The sequence below is a fragment of the Diabrotica undecimpunctata genome, chromosome 3 (assembly GCF_040954645.1).
Source record: "Diabrotica undecimpunctata isolate CICGRU chromosome 3, icDiaUnde3, whole genome shotgun sequence".
Lineage (NCBI taxonomy): Eukaryota > Metazoa > Arthropoda > Insecta > Coleoptera > Chrysomelidae > Diabrotica > Diabrotica undecimpunctata.
The window spans coordinates 47,886,674-47,906,403 of record NC_092805.1 but is presented as its reverse complement, the minus strand read 5'-3'; the positions used below and the strand labels follow the sequence as shown (position 1 = coordinate 47,906,403).

At 31.9% G+C, this 19,730-nt stretch overlaps 1 protein-coding gene across 1 annotated transcript in view; it reads right to left on the bottom strand.

Annotated features, from left to right (window-relative positions):
• btv (dynein cytoplasmic heavy chain beethoven) overlaps window positions 1-19,730 on the bottom strand; it is a 344,345-nt gene that overhangs the window by 97,459 nt on the left and 227,156 nt on the right. Inside the window, exons 38-43 of the mRNA XM_072524490.1 lie at window positions 15,622-15,754; window positions 15,428-15,559; window positions 14,750-14,996; window positions 9,769-9,992; window positions 4,135-4,248; window positions 3,964-4,082 (exon numbers count right to left, since the gene is read on the bottom strand). Coding sequence (XP_072380591.1) covers window positions 3,964-4,082; window positions 4,135-4,248; window positions 9,769-9,992; window positions 14,750-14,996; window positions 15,428-15,559; window positions 15,622-15,754 — 969 coding nt within the window. The remainder of the gene's footprint in view (window positions 1-3,963; window positions 4,083-4,134; window positions 4,249-9,768; window positions 9,993-14,749; window positions 14,997-15,427; window positions 15,560-15,621; window positions 15,755-19,730) is intronic.

Genomic DNA, 19,730 nt, shown 5'->3' with positions numbered 1-19,730 from the left:
TTATTGACAATCTCAAAACTAATTATTTAAATAAAAATAAATTCATGTATAATAATATTTTACAGTGGAACTTAAACAGTTTTCACACCCGCCTACCCTTATTTCAGATACTTATTAGGAAATATTCACCTGATATTATATGTCTTCAAAAAACTAATTTTAAATTCAACAATGCGTATAACTTGAGGTCATACCTATAATGTTTACTATCAAAATATATACAAACAAATCATGCTAGTGGCGGTGTTGCGATATATGCTAAAACCGATTTACAAGTAAACAGAATCACAATTAAAACAAACTTAGAAGCAATAGCAGTAACAGTAACAATAGGTTCTAATCAAAAAATGAACATATGTAACGTTTATATTCCCCCGAGCCAAAATATCTAAGGAAATGAACTTTCCGACTTAATTATGCAAATTCCATCACCAAAATTAATTCTTGGGGACTTTAACAACCATAATCTTCTATGGGGTTCCGAAAAAACAACTAAAAATGGAAAGGCATTAGCAAACGTAATCAATAGCATGAATTTAACAATAATGAACGACGGAGCTAAAACTCGTTTCGACGCAACTACTGGAAATTTTTCAGCTGTTGACTTGTCTATTTCTGACCCATCGACGTTACTAAATCACACATGGCAAACCGTAGACGATTTATATGGAAGTGATCATTATCCAATAATAGTAACAAAAATTTCCAACCCCACAACAAAAACCAATCCTTTGCAAAAGTGGAAAATTAAGCAAGAAAACTGGAACATTTTTAAAACAAAAATTACTGAAGAAATACCGAATATCCCTATAATTGAAGAAGACATAAACTTAACTTTAAAATTGTTTAATAACTTAATCACTGAAGCCGCCACAATTGCAATGGGAAAAACAAAGTATATAACAAAAAACAAAGTTGTTCCCTGGTGGAATGAAAAGTGTAAATTGGCAATAAAACAAAGTAAAAAAGCTTTAAATATTTTCAAAAGACATAAAACCAATGAGAACTTAATAGAGCTAAAGAAAAAAAGGGCATATGCAAAATTAATTACTACCAGATCTAAAAAAGAGTCTTGGAAAAAATACGTTCAAAGTATTAACAGGAATACAAAACATGTCATCAGCATGGAAAAAAGTTAAGAAGATTTCTGACGTCAGTACACAAAATAGAATAAAATACCTAGAACGAAATGGAAACATAATTAATGAAAACAAAAAAATTGTAGAAGAATTAGCTGAAACATACAGACAAGAATCTACAAATGAAAATTACAGCAATACTTTTTTACGATATCGGGAAGAAGAAGAAGCAAATCCAATAGAAATTATAGCCAATAACGATGATATAAATACTCCAATTAATAAAACAGAACTATTAGAAACAGTCCAAATGTTAAAAGACACATCACCAGGTCCAGATGACATACCCGCAATATTCTTAAAACAGTTACCTAACGAAGCTTTAGACTTTCTATTGAATCTTTTTAATACAATCTGGTGTAAACAAAAATTTCCTGACTTATGGAGACAAGCTATTGTCATCCCTATACTAAAACCTAACAAACCGGCTACAGAATCATATAGGAAAATATCACATACATGTTCTATTTGCAAACTGCTAGACATTTGGAACATCACAATTTACTTATACCGGAACAAGCTGGATTTCGTCCTTTGAGATCTACTATAGACAATGTTTTACATTTATAAAGTCAAATTAATGAAGCCTTCTGTAACAAACAGAAATGCGTAGCTGTTTACTTTGACATCCACAAAGCATTTGACTTAGCATGGCGACACAGAATATTAACAAAGCTGCAGACTTGGGGAATTCAAGGAAACATGTTGGCATTTTTGAATAACTTTCTACATGAACGCAAATTTTCAGTACGTAGTAATGGAGAAATTTCTAGTATTAAGTCTCAAGACAATGGAACACCACAAGGATCTGTAATTACCCCTACACTTTTTTTAATTGCAATGAATGATGTTATTAAAAATCTCAAGAGACCTGCACAGGCTAGATTATATGCTGATGATATGATAATGTTTATCAAAGGAAAAAATATTAACTCGATGGTCAAACTTTTACAAGAAGAACTAAATAAAATCGAAAGGTGGTCTAATAGGAGTGGATTCTATTTTTCAGCTGACAAGACACAATATATTATTTTTTCCAAAAAGCCTATTCACACTAACATACCTGCCTTAAAATTCGGCACAAAGTTTTTAAAACGAAGTACAAAGATAAAATATTTAGGCATAACATTCGACGAAACTTTAAGTTGGAAACCACATATTAAACAATTGGCGATATCATGTCAAAATTTTATAAATCTTCTTAAATGTTTAGCAAACAAACAATGGAGTGCTGACGGAGATACATTATTACTGTTGTATAGAAGCCTAATTCGATCAAAATTGGACTACGGATGCATTGCATATTCTTCAGCGTCGAAGTCAAATTTAAAAATCTTAGACATTATACACAACAATGCATTACGCATAATCTCTGGAGCTTATAGAACAACTCCTGTTGCAAGCCTCGAGTGGGAACTTGGAGAGCCATCATTACATGAACGACGGAAATTACTTAGTCTATCTTACGCTTCAAAACAATCATCACTACAACCTGACAACCATTTTCTTACTCAGTCATCGTTATCAAATATCAATATAAAAACACATTTACCATTTCACTTAAGGATCAAAAACATTTTAAACTCTATTGAAATTTTTAACTTTCCCTCAACACATTCAGCAAACGTAAACACGCCACCTCCCTGGTTAATACCTTTGCCTACTTTAAATTTAGAACTATCATCATATTATAAATCTAAAACTAATCCACAAATATTTATAAGCAATTATAATAGAATACTTTCTTCTTTCCCTGAATATACCCAAGTTTACACAGATGCATCTAAAACAACTTCTGGTGTAGGATCATCATTTGTTATAAGAGACATAATAAAAAGTTTCAAATTGCCCACAAAATCCACTGTGATAACTGGAGAATTGTATGCAATATACAGAGCTCTAATTCACATACAAACAGTCAAACCAGATAAATTCCTTATTATTACTGACTCAATCAATTCCCTTCATATACTGTCAAAAATGTACACTTGCAACCCGATAGCTAAATTAATTAAAAACAAGATGCAGCAGCTGAAAAACAAAACATTAGTCTTCGTGTGGGTTCCATCACATATAGGCATTAAAGGAAACGAACTAGCGGATAAAAATGCTCGGGAAATAGCAAATTCCCCAAATATCAGACCGATAATAAAACCATTAGCAAAAGATCTCAATCCGTACTTTAAACAAAAGCTGATATGTAATTGGACTAAATATTGGGAAGAAAAATCCTCAAAGTTTAAAGAAATTAAACCAAATTTTGGACGATGGACTAACAACGCCCCTAGCCGTTTCCTTCTGGTTGTATTAACCAGGCTCCGATTAGGACACAGCAAACTCACCCATGAATATCTCATGAAGAAGGAACCTCAACCAAAATGTACGAGTTGTGACGTGCCGTTAACAGTGAAACACGTATTAACGGAGTGTCCCAAATATAGTGCTGAAAGACTAACTCATAAAATTCCATCAGTTATAAGGGACATTTTTAGTGAGTGTACCAGTGAAAATATTGTAAAATTTTTAAAAGACTGTAACATATTGAACCACATATAAGTATGTTATTTAGTTGTTATTTGTAATCATTATTGTTTGTATTAAATTCATTCTCTAATAACCAATATTGTTGATGCGGCTGCCTTTAAATAAAAAAAAAAAATATGAATAAGACTTACTAAAAATCAATTTATTTTACTATCATCCTTAGAATAAATTGATTGTGGGTAAGTTTTATTCTCATTGTTTTACCTAATTTTAAGTAAGGTATAAAAAATATACTGTTAAATTTTTTAACTAAATCTTATTAATATGAACTAAAATATACCAATCCTTACTTTCAGCGTAATACTGAGTTAAATTTCCATCAAAATTGTCTCTATCTGAATCTTCTTTTAAACCTTTAACTAGAGATTCTAATTCAGTTGATGCGTAGAGACCAGGAACCTGTAAAATAATTTGTATTGATATTTGTTTAATTCCAAAAATATACAAATACCTCTCCTGAACATATCAGAAAATTGAAAAGATTTATGTTGTTCTGTTCATTTAGAATATAGTCTTCTATTAGCAGGTATGTTTCTTCACCATCGAGACCAGAGTATTGCATAGCCTATAAAAATACGAAGTACCATTAGAGTTTTTGTCTATATCAAAAAACTTTGATATTTTTAATTTATCTAGGACCTTTCTATAATGAGATAAATTTTTACTCAGGTCCAAGTAAGTTTTAGAAAAATATAATCTACCATACATTCTGATATCTAATTTTTTTGATAAAAAATAAAGTTTATATAGCTTTAAAATGGAAATTAGTTTTAGGTTAAATTTTAGTAGTGTTCAATTGTGGCAATGATAATTTTAATTGTTTCTGCTTGAAAAAAGTCTTGTGAAGGGTATTAAAATTTAAATTTCATTATCTAGGATATTCGTCTTTTTATATTTCTTTTATCATACACTGTTGCTTGCAAAATAATAATTTTATTAATTTTACCCTAAAGCAAACTTTATGTGAACCAAATGAGAATTGAACGTGTCTACTTGGGAACTATAATTAATGAGTCGTGGGACAATACCCAAGAGATTAAATGTCGCATTGGAAAGGCAATAAGTACATTCTTGACTATGAGTTCTGTGATCAAGAGCCATGACCTCACCCTAGAAACAAAAATAAGGCTCCTTAAATGTTATATGTACTCAGTGCTTCTGTACGGAGTAAAAACGTGGACATTGAAGGCGAAAACTCTATCAAAACTTCAGGCTTTTGAGCTATAGTCATACAGAAGGGTCCTGAAGATATCATGAACAGACAAAGTCACCAATGAAAAAGTACTGCGGAGGATGAACACAACTGCGGATTTTGTCAACATCATGAAGAGCCGTAAGCTGCACTTGGGACTTATACTAAGAAACCAAGACAGATACGAGCTACTTAAATGCATTTTGCAAGGTAAAATTTAAGGAAAAGGGGTCCCAGGACGAATAAGAATATCCTGGCTTGCTAACCTGAGAGCATGGTATAGAAAGACCTCAACACAGCTATTTCGTATAGCAACCAACAAAGTCATCATAGCTAGAATGATCGCCAACGTTTGGAACGGACAGGCACCCTAAGAAGAAGTAGAACCCTGAAGTTAAAATGACCGGCGGAGATATCATCTCACCAGATTTTTAGCAGAGATATTTATTTGAAATCCTAGGAATGCTGCAAGTAAAGTATGCGATACATATATATTTGAGTACCCAATATCTAAATTACAAGACTTGAAGATCCTGACACCCTATAAAATTATAAAGATTTTGAGAGTGTGAGTCAATTTTTGGTAGCCAGAGAAGCGAAAACAAGAGAGAAAAAAATGGGTTATGGTGAAAAAGTCACACCCTAGCTAGCAACAGTAACTACGAAAGAAAGATAAATTAGTCGGTCGAAGGTAATCAGAACAATGGATCTCTAGTTTAGATAATGATCAAAAATACAGCGATAATAAAAGCTATAATATCCTGAACAGATCAGAATTTCAACAAAATCATTTCCAGGGTAATTCTAAAAATAATGAAAATCTTCAATAATAAGGCTACAATTAAAAAACAGCGATCTATGTTCATCCAAGGGAATTTTTCTCCGAGAAAAGTTACTAGACAATATCCAAAAAAATTAACAATAGTTAGATGATGACGGCTGTAGAAATTCTGTTCATAAAATATAGGTGGTTTTATGCTTATTCTATTTTATTTCTTAGTTCACATAAATAATTGAAAGATATACACATTTAACCTATAATAAATAGCCTGATGTATTAATTAGTATTAAACAGTTGTGTTATAATTTCTGCTATAAATATCAGTGGCACCCATCTTAAATATAAAAATCATACAGTTATTTTATCATAAGGAAAATTGACAACTCTGCTCTGCCTTGTCACACTTTGATTCTGAAGAAAGGAAAAAATCCTTTACCTATAAAAGGCATGCTTCAGTTCAAAATTCATTTTAGTTATCTTTTCCTCGGTTTTTTGCCTAATTTTTCCTGTTTCTCCTGTTAAATAAAATTTTATAATTCAACAGCACATGGTCGACCACGGGATATTATCTCCTGATAAGTAGAACCCGCTGGCCATCTCAAGATGGAAGTATCTAAAGCCAATAACTAATAACTACATCATCAGCAAGTTATCCTGTGAAGCCAACATCAACCACTACATCATTTTATCATCATTTTATATTGGTACCCATTGTTTTTATTGTTCTACATCGGCTCGCAACTTCCGGAGATAGTTATGTTGTCACCCATTGGCACCCACCGTTTCTGATGGGTCGTTCAAAGGTTATTATATATATATATATATATATATATATATATAAGAGTAAGAAAAAAGAAGTACTTGTGACTCGTTTGGAAAAAATATATTAATGTTTTGGATGGGTTGGAGCCATATGTAGTAATAGATTTATAAGCTATTACACTCATCATCCAAATAAGATGAAAATAAACCTTATAACAGGATTAAAAGAACGTGTTTTAAAGCTTTCTCATCCAGGTAATCTACATGAAGATCTTCAATTGTTATATTTTAATTGAAAACTCTTATCCTCCAGATATGCTACATAGGATGCTTTTTTTAATATTGTTAATTTAAATAACTTAACACCATTTTTTGCTAAATCTCAAAACATTGTATCTAACAATCAGAACATCTATTATCAATCACTACCTTTTATACCATCATTAACACCTAAATTAATACAAACACTAAAGGTTATTGACAATATAAAAATAGCAACAAAGAACATCAAAACTATTTCATCTTTATATTCCAAATCTAAATATCCTATAGACAAATTTGAAAAAACGAATGTAGTATACAGCATTATTTGTACTCAGTGTGAAGCTCAGTATGTTGGTGAGACCGGAAGAAATCTTTCAAATAGCATTATTTCTCAGAAAAGTGATTGCAGAATTAAAAAACCATCTTGTGCTTTGGCAGAGCATGTAATCGATAAAGACCATATTATGGATTTTGATAACATTAAAATTTTATGTAGTGAAAGTAATTAATTCAAAAGGACTTGGAAACGGACTTTGGAAATGGTTTGTATTAGCAAAAGTGATAATAATTTAAACAAAAGATCAGAAATTCAAAATCTAAGCAAAATTTATAATTATATTATTTCTTTATAATTTATATATGAAACTTGAAAAATATCACATTTTGATTTAATTTTCCATATAACTGTTACATTTTTTCAGACATCTATCAATGGTAAATAAATCTTCTTCTTTTTCGTTACTAAACAAAAAAGAATTTTTAAACAAAATTTTATTTTTGGCAATATAATTGTCAAAAGTAAAAATTTTAAGTTGGCACTTATGACATTGAGGCTTATTTGTAATTGGTCGCTACTTTAAATTATGTATAAATTCAATTGTTTTTGTGTTAAGAAAATGTTTTCAAAATTATATTAAAATTTCAGGGAAGCATTTATTAGATAAGAACATTTTTGTATTAATTCTTTTTGAAATGTATTTGCAGCAATTTTATTAACCAAACTAATTTTATTTGATGAGTTAATAAAAAATTTTTTTCTTTCTAGTTTAACTTTGTAAGATATTTTGTCTTTTTTAGCAGCTCTTGATAATAATTGTAAACACAATTAAAAGCTCGAGATAATAAATAGTTAACCAATAGCCCCTTTTATTGACTCCAACCCATCCAAAACATTTATATATTTTTTCCAAACGAGTCACAAGTACTTCTTTTTTCTTATATATATATATATATATATATACCATAGCACTAAAGGCCTTAGATGCCCATGGCTTAAAAAGTTTGTTCTTTCTTCATTTTCGCTTTCCTTTATGTACTGAGATCTTCTCTGGCTCGATATGTGATTTTTCTCCATTCCTTCTTGTTATTCATTTTTCTTTTCTGGCCTTCTAGTCCAATTTCTTCCACATCTTTTTCTACCTCCTGATTCCATCTATTTTTTGGCCTTCCTTTTCTCTTTTTTAAAGTTATAGTGTATTTCTAGTACCCTTTTTGGAGTCCTCGTGTTCGGTATCCTTTCTAGGTGACCTCGCCATCTTAGTCTCTGTGCCTTTATGACTCCTATTATGTTAGGTTGATTATATAATTTCTTTAACTCATCATTTGATCTTCTTATCCATAAACCGTCCCTTATTATTCCTCCATATATCTTCCTCAGGATTTTCCTTTCCCATCTCTCCAGTAAATTTTGTTCATTTTTTGTCATTGTCCATGTCACACTGCAGTACGTTACTATTGGTTGTATATATATATATATATTTATATATATATATATATATATATATATATATATATATATATATATATATATATATATAAAATTATCAATGCTCTTCAAATGGAATATTTTTCTACCTCCTAAAAAATAGCTAGCATAATCATAATCCCTAAACCAGAAAAAAACCCCACCAGCGCACAGAAACAGCACACATAAAGACCGAGTTTACTACTAAGTACTCTAGGCAATATCTATGGGAGGATCTTCAAGGTAAGACTCACAAAATATTAAAGACTTATTATTATCACATCATTAAAAATATGCAATTTGGATAAGAGCTAGTCATTACACACAAAACGCATTAAAGAAGCAGCAAATTTTACTTCTGGTGGAATTAATGAGCATAACAGGCAAGGTGTTGGTATCTTTTACATATCCAAGAAGCACTTGATTCAGAATGTTAAAGAAAGAAGTCTTACACTCACAAGCTATAATATGTATTAAAACAAGTATTGGGCGACCGGTTATATTATTTACAAGCTTTTAGAGCATCTTTAGGCCCTCAAGGAACTAAAGTATATCAGTACAAGGTTTCGACGAAAATTATCCAATGTAAAATTATTTTATAGATAATATGTGTTTGTATTCGTGTATATGTTGCCCAAAGAGAAAACTACCATTTTCACTTCAAAATTTTTAAGCATTTTAACAAATTTCACAAATTAAAAAATTTTAAAAGCTGTATATAAGAGAACGCATAGGCAACAATTATTGTAATTCAGCTCTTCAAACAAACAGCTGAGGTTATCTACAGTGGCTTAGTTAAAGTACCCTAAACGCATGAGTTATGCTCTAAAAATCAATAAGTACCATTATTCATATATCTAATGTATCGAGACAATTCCTTGTACTGATATTCTTTAGTTTCTTCAGGGCCTGAAGATGCTGAAAAAGTGTGTAAATAGCGAAACTGGTTACCCAATCTTTGTTTTAATAAAAAATTTTTACGAATTGTAAGTATAAGACTTTTGTCGCTAACGTTTATAAATATTTGCTCACACCAGCAACCCTTTCAGCATCTGATTAAGTTTGGCACGCTGGTCTGATTGAAAAACACACTAAATTTTAGTGCAAATTTTCTTCCTAAAAATAATTTGCTTCAGCTGTTCTGATTAAACTATCCGTGTTAAAGTTAAAGTCGCTCACAAGTTATCTCTAACATTCACTTTTTTACAATATTGCTTCAAACACGTGGCGCCTTAGATATGTGTCATATTTACATATTAAAGTAAAACTCTAAATTACTCAGATAATTTCGATTTTCAAAAAAAAAATTTGAATAAATATACAAAACACTAATTTTACCTACCTGTTTTAGGTCATTATTCAGCAAAGGTTGTTGTTCGCAAGTAGGTACCATAAGCTTTGCAGATTGTAAAGTCGCTGAAATTTTTACAGCGCTCTTTCTACCGACTCCGGATTTACCAACAAGAAGTATGTTTCCTTTGAAATGGCTTAATTCTTTAAAAATGCTTGCGGTTAACTGCAGAAGTTCATCATTTATAACTAAGTCTAAAATTTGACCCTCTCGTTCTGTAAAATATTAAACTGTTACAAGAATAATATTAGAATATATATTTTTGTGATAGATTTAAATTGTGTTATTACAATAAGAGTTCTGATACATTTATATAAAATATGGAGGGTTTTTTTTAGAATATATTGACAATGAAAGAAGCAAAGGTGCCGTCTCCCTTATAAAACTGTCGCTTGTATTTGACGTAAGCAGCAGTCGCAAGCGCATAACGGAGTGACGCATAACAGAGTGAGAAAAACATTGAAGTGGTACAATAAACTATTCTTTCACATTCTTGATCTATGTGTCCTGAATAGTCATGCATTATTCCTTACGCAAAATTCAGGGCAGTTGCCCTTGGCAGATTTCCAATTGAAGGTAACTTGACAGCTGCTTGAATGGTAATTTTGTGAGAGACTATAAATTTATTTTATTTACGAAAATATTTTGTTGCAGTTATAATGTACTAAAAACCATACCCAGGACGTTGAATACATCAAAACATCAGCGTCTGACGGGGCGACATTTTCCGCCTATGGTACCAAATGAAAAAGTTCGAAGACGCATTGTTCACATTCTAAAATTCGTGACCAAGAAAAGAGGCGAGATTTGAGATATATGTGCAATGAATGCGACGTGGGTCTATGTGTTTTTTCTTGCTTCGGAGAATATCACACAAAAGAAATGTAATAAAAACTTTTGACTTGTACTTGACTATGTACGCAATCCTAGATATTTGTTTAAACTTATTTTTTGCAAACTTATTCTTATTATAAAATATACAAGGTGAATTAATTTTTCATATCAATAGTATTTATTATCTCCTCATAAAATAACTCTTGATCTATTTTCTAGAATGCCGTATATATATACATGGCACTGGGACTCATGACTTTTTAAAAAATCTGGATCTGGCAGTACTACCTAGGTATTGACGACCGGTAAAGAAAGGGTTATAAGTTATATTTAGACCAGTAAGGACCTGTACCAGCCAAATTGGGCTCTGATGGAGCACATCGAGAGCGGATTTAAATAAAAAAAAGGAGTAAGCCTAATACTCATCCATCCAAACGTCTTGTACGACACTGTTAATCACAGAAACCTGCTGCAGAAGGTCTATGCCATTATTTAGGACTACCAACTTGCCAAGTAATGAAATCACTACTGCACAGTAGATAATTCTACGTAAGTCTTGAGAGGAGACAATGTCGCTGGCGAACTCAAACAAATGGACTGGTTTAGGATAGCGAGACGACTTTATATGTGGAAGTCACCTGCAGATACAGCCAACAATATCATCCGAAACCAGATAGACTCTATTCTCAGTAACAAAAGTTTCAAAAAGAGCTTGACTTCGGCGAAGACCTTTCCACGAGCAGACGTCTCATCGGACCACAACCCATTAGTGGGTAAGATAGAACTCAAACTAAAGAAACTCATCAAAAGTAAAACTAAACAGAGCCTGGATTATGATACTCTATAAGACCCCGTAGTTCGTCAAAACGTAAGAGATGTAATGAGAGAAAAACTAGAAGCCGCTAAACAACAACAGAGTGTAGAACAAAAATGGAGTTATATCACAGACGTCATGATAAATGCGGGAGAATAACATCTGGGAAAGAACACAGGAGTAAAAAATAAAGAATGGATGACTGATGATATTCTGCAGATGATGAACCAAAGGAGATTAATGAAAAGAAATACCAGGAGATCAACCAAACAATAATTAAAAAAGAAATAAGAATAGCCAAGGAAAAATGGATGCAAGAAAAATGTAAACTAATCGAAGAGCTCCAAGTGAAACACGATTATATAAATATCCACCAAATGATTCGAAAATCCACTGGTAAATACAAGAGGAGAAACACACTTCTCTTTATAAACAAAGCCGTGAACCTAGCGACGACAGTTAACGAGAAGTTGGTGACCTGGAAAATGTACATCGAAGAACTTTTCTGGGACTACCCAGGTAACCTTTCAGCAATAAATTGCCTGACAGGGCTGTCAATACTGGAGAGGTGAAAGCAGCTTTAAAACAGTCTAAGAATGGTAAGGCCACAGGTCAATAGCCATTGAACTTATTAAGGTGATAAGTGAAGGAGTGCACGAAGGAGTTAACTGAACTGTTTAACGCCATATATGATTCAGGTAAAATCCCATAGAAATGGCTATTATCAACATTTGTAACACTACCAAAAAACCGATCTGCAAAAACGTGCGAAGATTTTAGAACTATCAGCCTTATGAGTCATGCACTTAAGAATTTTCTTAAAATCGTGCATGCCAGTATTTACAAGAAATGCGAAGAAAATGTCGGTTAAATGCAATTTGGATTCTGCAATTCCATGGGTACACCTGGATTACTTTTCACCTTACAAGTCCTACTTTAGAAATACCTCGATGTCAGTTGTGATGTCTTTATTTGTTTTATTGACTACGCCAAGGCATTTGACTATTGTCAGCACCAGAAGATGGTCGCCGTCCTACAAAAAGTAGGATTGGATGAGAAGGACATTCGGATTATCATAAATTAATACTGGAACCAGCGTGCTCAAGTCAAGACCAAGAACCAGCTGACCGACCAAGTGAAGATCATACGAGGAGTAAGACAAAGCTGTGTACTCTCGCCGACTCTTTTTAGTATATACTCTAAGCAAATTGTTACTAAAGCCCTCAAAAACCTAGAGATGGAAATCCGAGTGAACGGTGAATACATCAATAATATCCGCTTCGCCGATGGCACTGTCTTACTAACAACCAGCCTAAATGATCTACAAGCCTTACTAGAACGAGAAAAAACTGTGAGCGTAACATACGGACTGAACCCCAATATTAAAACAACTAAATTCATGGTTGCCAGCCGTGCAAATTTAAATCCCGGGGCACTAATGGCAGGTAGCGAAGAGATCCAAAGAGTCAACAGATTCACTTACCTCGGAACTACCCTTAACTTACAATGGGACTACGCTCAATAGATTAGATCCAGAATTGAAATGGCACGGTCTACATTTATCAAGTTGAGGTCCTTGCTGTGTTGCAGTGATCTTAGCTTAGGAACCAAGGTGCGGATAGTGAGGTGCTACATTCTTCCAGTGTTACTATATGGAGTTGAAGCCTGGACACTGACGCAAGCCCCAGAAAAGCGGATTGAAACCTTCGAGATGTGGATTTTTAAGGGGTTACTAAAAACATCCTGTGTGGACCATGTCACCAACGTTAAGGTCCTACAGCGCATGACAAAAGAAAAAGAAGTGCTTAATTTGGTAAAACAATGTAAGGTTGAGTACCTCGGCCACGTAATGCGGAACGAAGAAAAATATCAAAGTCTTCAACACGTTATGCAGGGTAAAGTATTTGGCAGGAGAGGAGCGGAACGCCGTCGTATCACGTGGCAGAGCAGTCAACAAATTCATGACAGCCTTGATCAACATCCGGACAGGATATGGCACTAAAGAAGAAGCAAAAGAAGAAGGGTAGCGGACTAATACCTATATTTTTCTACCTATACACTAATAATAAACCAATGCCAACTTTTAATAAAAACTTCATATACGCAGACGATTTAAATATCACAGCCCAAGGTTTTGTAGAACAAGAAGAAAAACAAAAATTAGAAGGTGCTCTAAATTGGATGTCCGATTTAGTTAAAAAAAGTTCGTGAGAAATAAATCTAACTAAAACTCTTCTGCACTTTTCACTTTCAGCTTCGACAGGTCAAAAGGTAACTTAAATTTAAACCCAACATCACCTGTAATAATACCACGCTACAGCACACCCAAAAACCGACTTAACCGAAGTGACATTAGCATTTATGTTTCATTGTAAAAAACCAAAAGAAGATGGATGCGCGTAAAAACCTTTTAATTAAACTACAGTACTAAGATCAGATCATGGTCGTTATGGAAAAGATCAAAATATTTCAAAAAAATTAACGAGAGTCTGAATAAAACGTGTGGACTTATTATTGGCTGCATGATATCAACACCTCTGGATAAACTCTAGAAGGCCTCTTGGACTTGACTCCCATAGAATGGCTGACAAATTCATCGGAAGATCCAAACAAACTTTCTTCACACGCCAGTCCCTTTTTTGGCAACAAACCGTATCCTGACAGAATAAAATTAACAAAGCGATTTCTTAGCGTCCTTATAAACGAAATACAAGCCTGTTATCTACAAACATAAATTTAATAAAGCTGGATTTTAAGCGTCTAATGGACGTGGCACATGTTGAACCACTTAAGAACTGGCATAGCACCGACCAAGACAAACCTTATTAAATGGGCATGCAGGACAAAAATGACGATAATTGTGATTGCAGGGTAATACACATCATGAAACATCTACTAGCCTGTCCAAATTAAATGCATAGATGCACTTGACGATTTATGAACAGGCAACTAACTAACATTGGGCACAGTAGTTTAATACTGGAGTCAGAAACTACAGTTTTACGAACACGAAAGAGTAAGGTGACTATCACTGTATCATTTTTATTTTATTCTTTTCTGTTCTGTAAACTGCTGCAAATATATACTTGGACGTGCCAATTCTGTCATAAACGTGTGTATTATTTATAGTTATGCTAATGAAGTATTTACTTGCCCACATTTGACCGAAGAGATATTCAGCAAACCCGTCTAATAAAATGAGGATTAATAAACAATCTTTACGTTTACACAATTATAATCGCCCCCAATAATATACTTGTCTGTTAAAGACCTATTAAGCATTCTTTAGAAGGTAAATATTAGAAGTTTATTTATTATTTATACCATATTGTTGTATTCCACTTTCAACCATTTGCTTCCAATCTTCGACAGTTAGTTTAGTTAGTTCTGGTTGTTTTAAACTTTGTGTTTGATTGTCCACTGGTACATAAAAATAGTTTATTGGGGTGCTAGAAGACGATGAACCCCAAGTTGAATTAAACGTGTCATTTAGTATTTTGTTGAACAAATTTCTGTCCTCCTCATTTACCAATTTATTCACGAATATATCTTTAGCTTCATATTTAAGGATCTGGAACAAAATCATGGTTAGTATTGTAAAATATTGTAAATTATCGCAGGAGCTAATATTGGTATTTTTTTAATGCGTTGGTAAAACAAAATATTAAACCTTGCATCAGAAAAATGTTATAGTATTACTTAGATTATAAATTTTTATAGGAGAATAGAATAATGATGTTAATACACTACTTAAAAATAATTTTGGAAGCTTTACTCTCTTCATTCTGCTATTATTTTGTTAGTGCTTGTTTATGTCAAGATCCGCGACTCCAGTCCATAGACTAGAATCTATACAGAAAACATATACCAAGCAACATTTATTCTTCAATTGCTTATAGTCGAGTAAGTGCGATTTGCCTTTATATGAGCACTATTTTGTAATAATCAGATACTGTGGTTCGAAATCAATCATCACATCTTTGGCTCATTTTTTTGTCTTACCTCAATCACAAAATCTTCTGTAGCCATATTAGCGCTATTTCTGTAATTAAGCATTCCTTGACACCAGTTAATCACATCATGTGGAGTAAATATGTAATGCTTGTTTTGAAAACCACTAAAAGAGTTTTTTACCTAAAATAATAAACAATACAAAATAATGACTCACCACAAAAAGTTTCAGATTTAAAACTTACTTTATCAAAAACAGAAATGACCAACGCTGCTAATTTGACGATTTTTGCTTTTGGAAATGAATTTGAAATATTTTTCAATACAGACGTTAGGTATGTCACGATGATAACAGAAAAATCTTCTTGTTCAGGTAAGCTAAAATAAAATTTTCAAAAATAAACAGTGTTGAGAAATAAATTTTAAAGATAGATAAAAATAGTTTTATGTCTATATAAAAAATACAACAGTATTTTCTATAGTCTACATGCTAAAATGCAAATAATGATAGCCACCATCAAGTACTAAACAGTTTTTAATATTATCTTTCAAAAATCTTTATCAAATAAACCTAGTAAAGATGATTTACTATACATTTTAGGTATAATGCTTGTTTCGACACGTAGAATTTTCTGGATTCGCCCTTCTACCCCGTTCTTTTTATTTAATAATGATCTATTATTATCCCACCAGAAGCTGAGAAATGGCCAGTCACAATTAGTAGAAATTTGCATATCAGTAAAAGGCTAATGAAAGCCATGTGTCGTCTAATACTCGGTGTTAAGCCGTCCTTATGTATCACTTACCCATGTAAGTATTAGTATTAAATTAAAGAATTAGCGACTGTGACCGAGAATGAAGAGACCATTTTATGATATAGGAGCTCTTTATATGAAATGGATCCGCTCCATCAATATTGCCGTCAAGCATGGCAGACCTCTTCAAGCTTTTCAATACGCTTGAAATTGATAAAGAAATACTTACTTAAACAAAGAAAAGGGGTAGTTTAGAAATATAAAACCGTAATATTAAAAATAGTTTGGCGTGGAAAAATGTACATGAAACAGAAATTTACACGGTCATAGGTTTACTTATCTATGCTGGAGCTCTGAAAAGTAACCGCGAACCAGTAAAGAAACTGTAACATGAAGATTTTTGTTTCGGAGCCCATATACTCAGCAGTAATTCCTCGAACTCGTTTCTCTGAAATATCGAGTTTGATGCGATTTGATGACATAAATAACAGGCAAGAACGAAGAGAGATATATAAACTGGAATCAATCCGCTATCTATTCGAAATGTTTGCAAAAAATTGCCAGAAAAAGTATAATCCAGGCTTTCACCTAGTAAAGTTAGAAAAGTATTTTTAAAGTGTCTAGAAGATTTAAATACAACGCCATCTTTGGAGCTATGCTAAAACAGAGCATTGATAAAAATAACTAATTTTAATTTAACAAAGATTCACTTACGTCAAATATAAAGTATTCTACTAGGATAGATCATGTGGTAAGCAGAAAATTTCTGTTTTTATTTTTTCTTTTCTATTTTTAAACAATGAAAAAAACACACAAAGACTGTACACTGAACCCCATAGAAAACACGATAAAAGAATTTTTGGTTATGGTAAGGGTGTCAGAACCCCACCATTTTTACTGGAGTAAAAGCAGTAAATAGAGTGAGCAAAATCAAATGCCAGCCCTTTGAAAAAATTGTTGAATTGGATGAAAAACATAATGAAAAAAGACATGTATCAAAGACTCTCCAAAATTTAGTTTTTTAATAAAAATTGCTTTTCATAGCCTCATAATGATTTCGTTGAAAATTGACTGAAGGTCAAAGTAGGTTCAATCGACCAAGTTATCCCTAAAACAAATTATTTAGATATAAAAAAGAAACCAGATTGTGATGTTTCTTAGGATAATACTTGAGTGTTTTTAAAAAAAAATTGTATCTCTTGATTGGAATTAAAATTTGAATTGAAAGATTTTTAAGTGAACATTGGAAATTTTTCTCGTTTCAATGAAGAATAACTTGTCACATGATTGATTACAAATAATTGTTATAAATTAATAATGAAATTTAGAAAATTTTAAAAATAAATATATAAAAACAACAGTTTTAAGATTGCATGAGTTTACTTTTCTTCTTCTAAAGTCTCCAACAATAGATAGTTTAAAAAGAGATTTATAATTGTAATTGAGATTGATTTGTGTGTTTAACCAACAATCAAGTTTCAGTTTCATTTCTTTAGATATCTCAAGGTCTTCTTAAAGGTTTAATAAATGCGATATCTTTCTCATAGTTTTATTGTGACATAGAAATGTTAAGAAATCTACAGACATCACTGAATAGCTGTCATCTTACGTTGAAAAGGATGATTCGATTATGTTGGTACCATATAATCAGTTTACGTAGGTTTTCTAGTAATTGAAAACTCTAATGCAGGAAAAGAAAAAGCAAAAGAATTTTTTTTAATGGTTAAATCTAAAAAGTTGATTATGTTATTTCCTCTAAAGTATTAACTCTAAAGTAAAATTAATTGCAGGATGTAAATTATTAATTAATGACAAGATGTTGTGTTATTCTGAAGGTAGATCTTCTATAAAAACTAAAATATCATTTATATCTCTATACCATAAGAGTATTTGTGGTTGGGAATAAACAAAAGTATTTTCAAGAGAGTCAAGAAAAAGATCTGAAAGTCGGGGAATAAGTGGATGTCCCATGGCTAAACCATCTGGTTGTCTATAAATTTTCTCGTTAGACCATAGTAAATTTATTTGGAAGAGTATTTTAAGAAATTTTGGAAGTTAAATCTTAAGTTTTGGCGACAGTGTATTTGGGAGTGTACCCAATTAGATAGTGGATTATTAACAAAACTAACTACAGGTCTTATTGGAACCTTAACTATATGAATTTTTGGATGACCATATAGTCTTAGCAACAAGGGATTGATGAAAATAAAATTTTGAGATTAATTTTAAGTTATTGAAACAGCCACATTGGGTTGATTCAACCCTCTTGTTTATTCCCAATTAAAAATAATTTTATGGTATAGATATGTAGATGATATTTAAGCCTTTATAGAAGACCCACCTTTAGAATCACACAACATAAACATATTGTCAAGAATTAATTTTCATTACGTACCCGAACTGATCATATAATACCATTATCGAATTATCCTCTTCAACATAAGATGGCAGCTATTCAGTGTTATGTTTATAGACTTCTTAACATCCCTATGTCACAAGAAAACTATGATATAGTAGTTACAATTATTATTAAACAAATAGCCAAAAACAATGGTTTTGCTGCTTCTATTGTAGATAAGGTCATTAGAAAGTCAATACTTAAAAAGAGACTTAACCAAGTTTTTAATATAAAAAATAAACCCAACACTACATCCATTTATAAATACTTATCTTATTTAGGGACAATTTCCAAAAAAATATCAAGAGCACTTTGAAGTAAAATCAGTAACTTAAGTCAATTTTTAGCCAAACTAAGGACAAAATTGATAAACAAAACGAAAGTGGTATATACAAATTGTATTGTGGTGATTGCAACAGGAATTATGTGGGTAGAACAATGAGAAACCTTGCTCATATAATGAAGGAACATCTTAATAACACAGATAAATCAAACTCTGGACATCACATTAAATTTAATAATTATTCCGTTTCTCCCACGAAAAACAGTAAAATTTTACATAACATCCCAAATAAAAATATTAGACTTATGAAACTTTTAGAAGACCTTGAGGTATCCAAAGAAATGAAACTGAACACTGATTGTTGCTTAAACAAATTAATCTCAATTAAAATTATGACCCTCTTTTTAAAATATTGTAAAATATAAGAAACAGAAATAGAGATCCTGATATATGATCTAGACTAACTTAAAAGAGAAAAGATAATATAAAGACTGTATTGGATACTATTGGGATCAACGAAATCCTAGAGGACCACATTCAACCTAACGAAGAGCAGCCAAAAAGGGTAAGGTGCTACGGGTATCCAAGGAACAAAGATAACAAAGTGAAAAGAACATACGTCCAGTGCAATAATAACGTATGTTCACGACACAGCACAATTATTATAAATTGTTAAAACTAGTTATGAATAAAATATGAATAATTTGAATATTGGACAAATTTTGTAAATATCTGTAATAATTTGTTATCTATTAAAAGTTGTGTTCTGTGATTCTAGTAAAGGTTTGTTATTATTTTTAAGTACCTTTTGTCGATGTTTTTTATCTTTTAAATTTAAACTAATTTTTCATGTCTAACTTAGTTAAGTGCTGTTTTAAAATCAACGTAACGAACATGCATATCCACATTTATATCCAC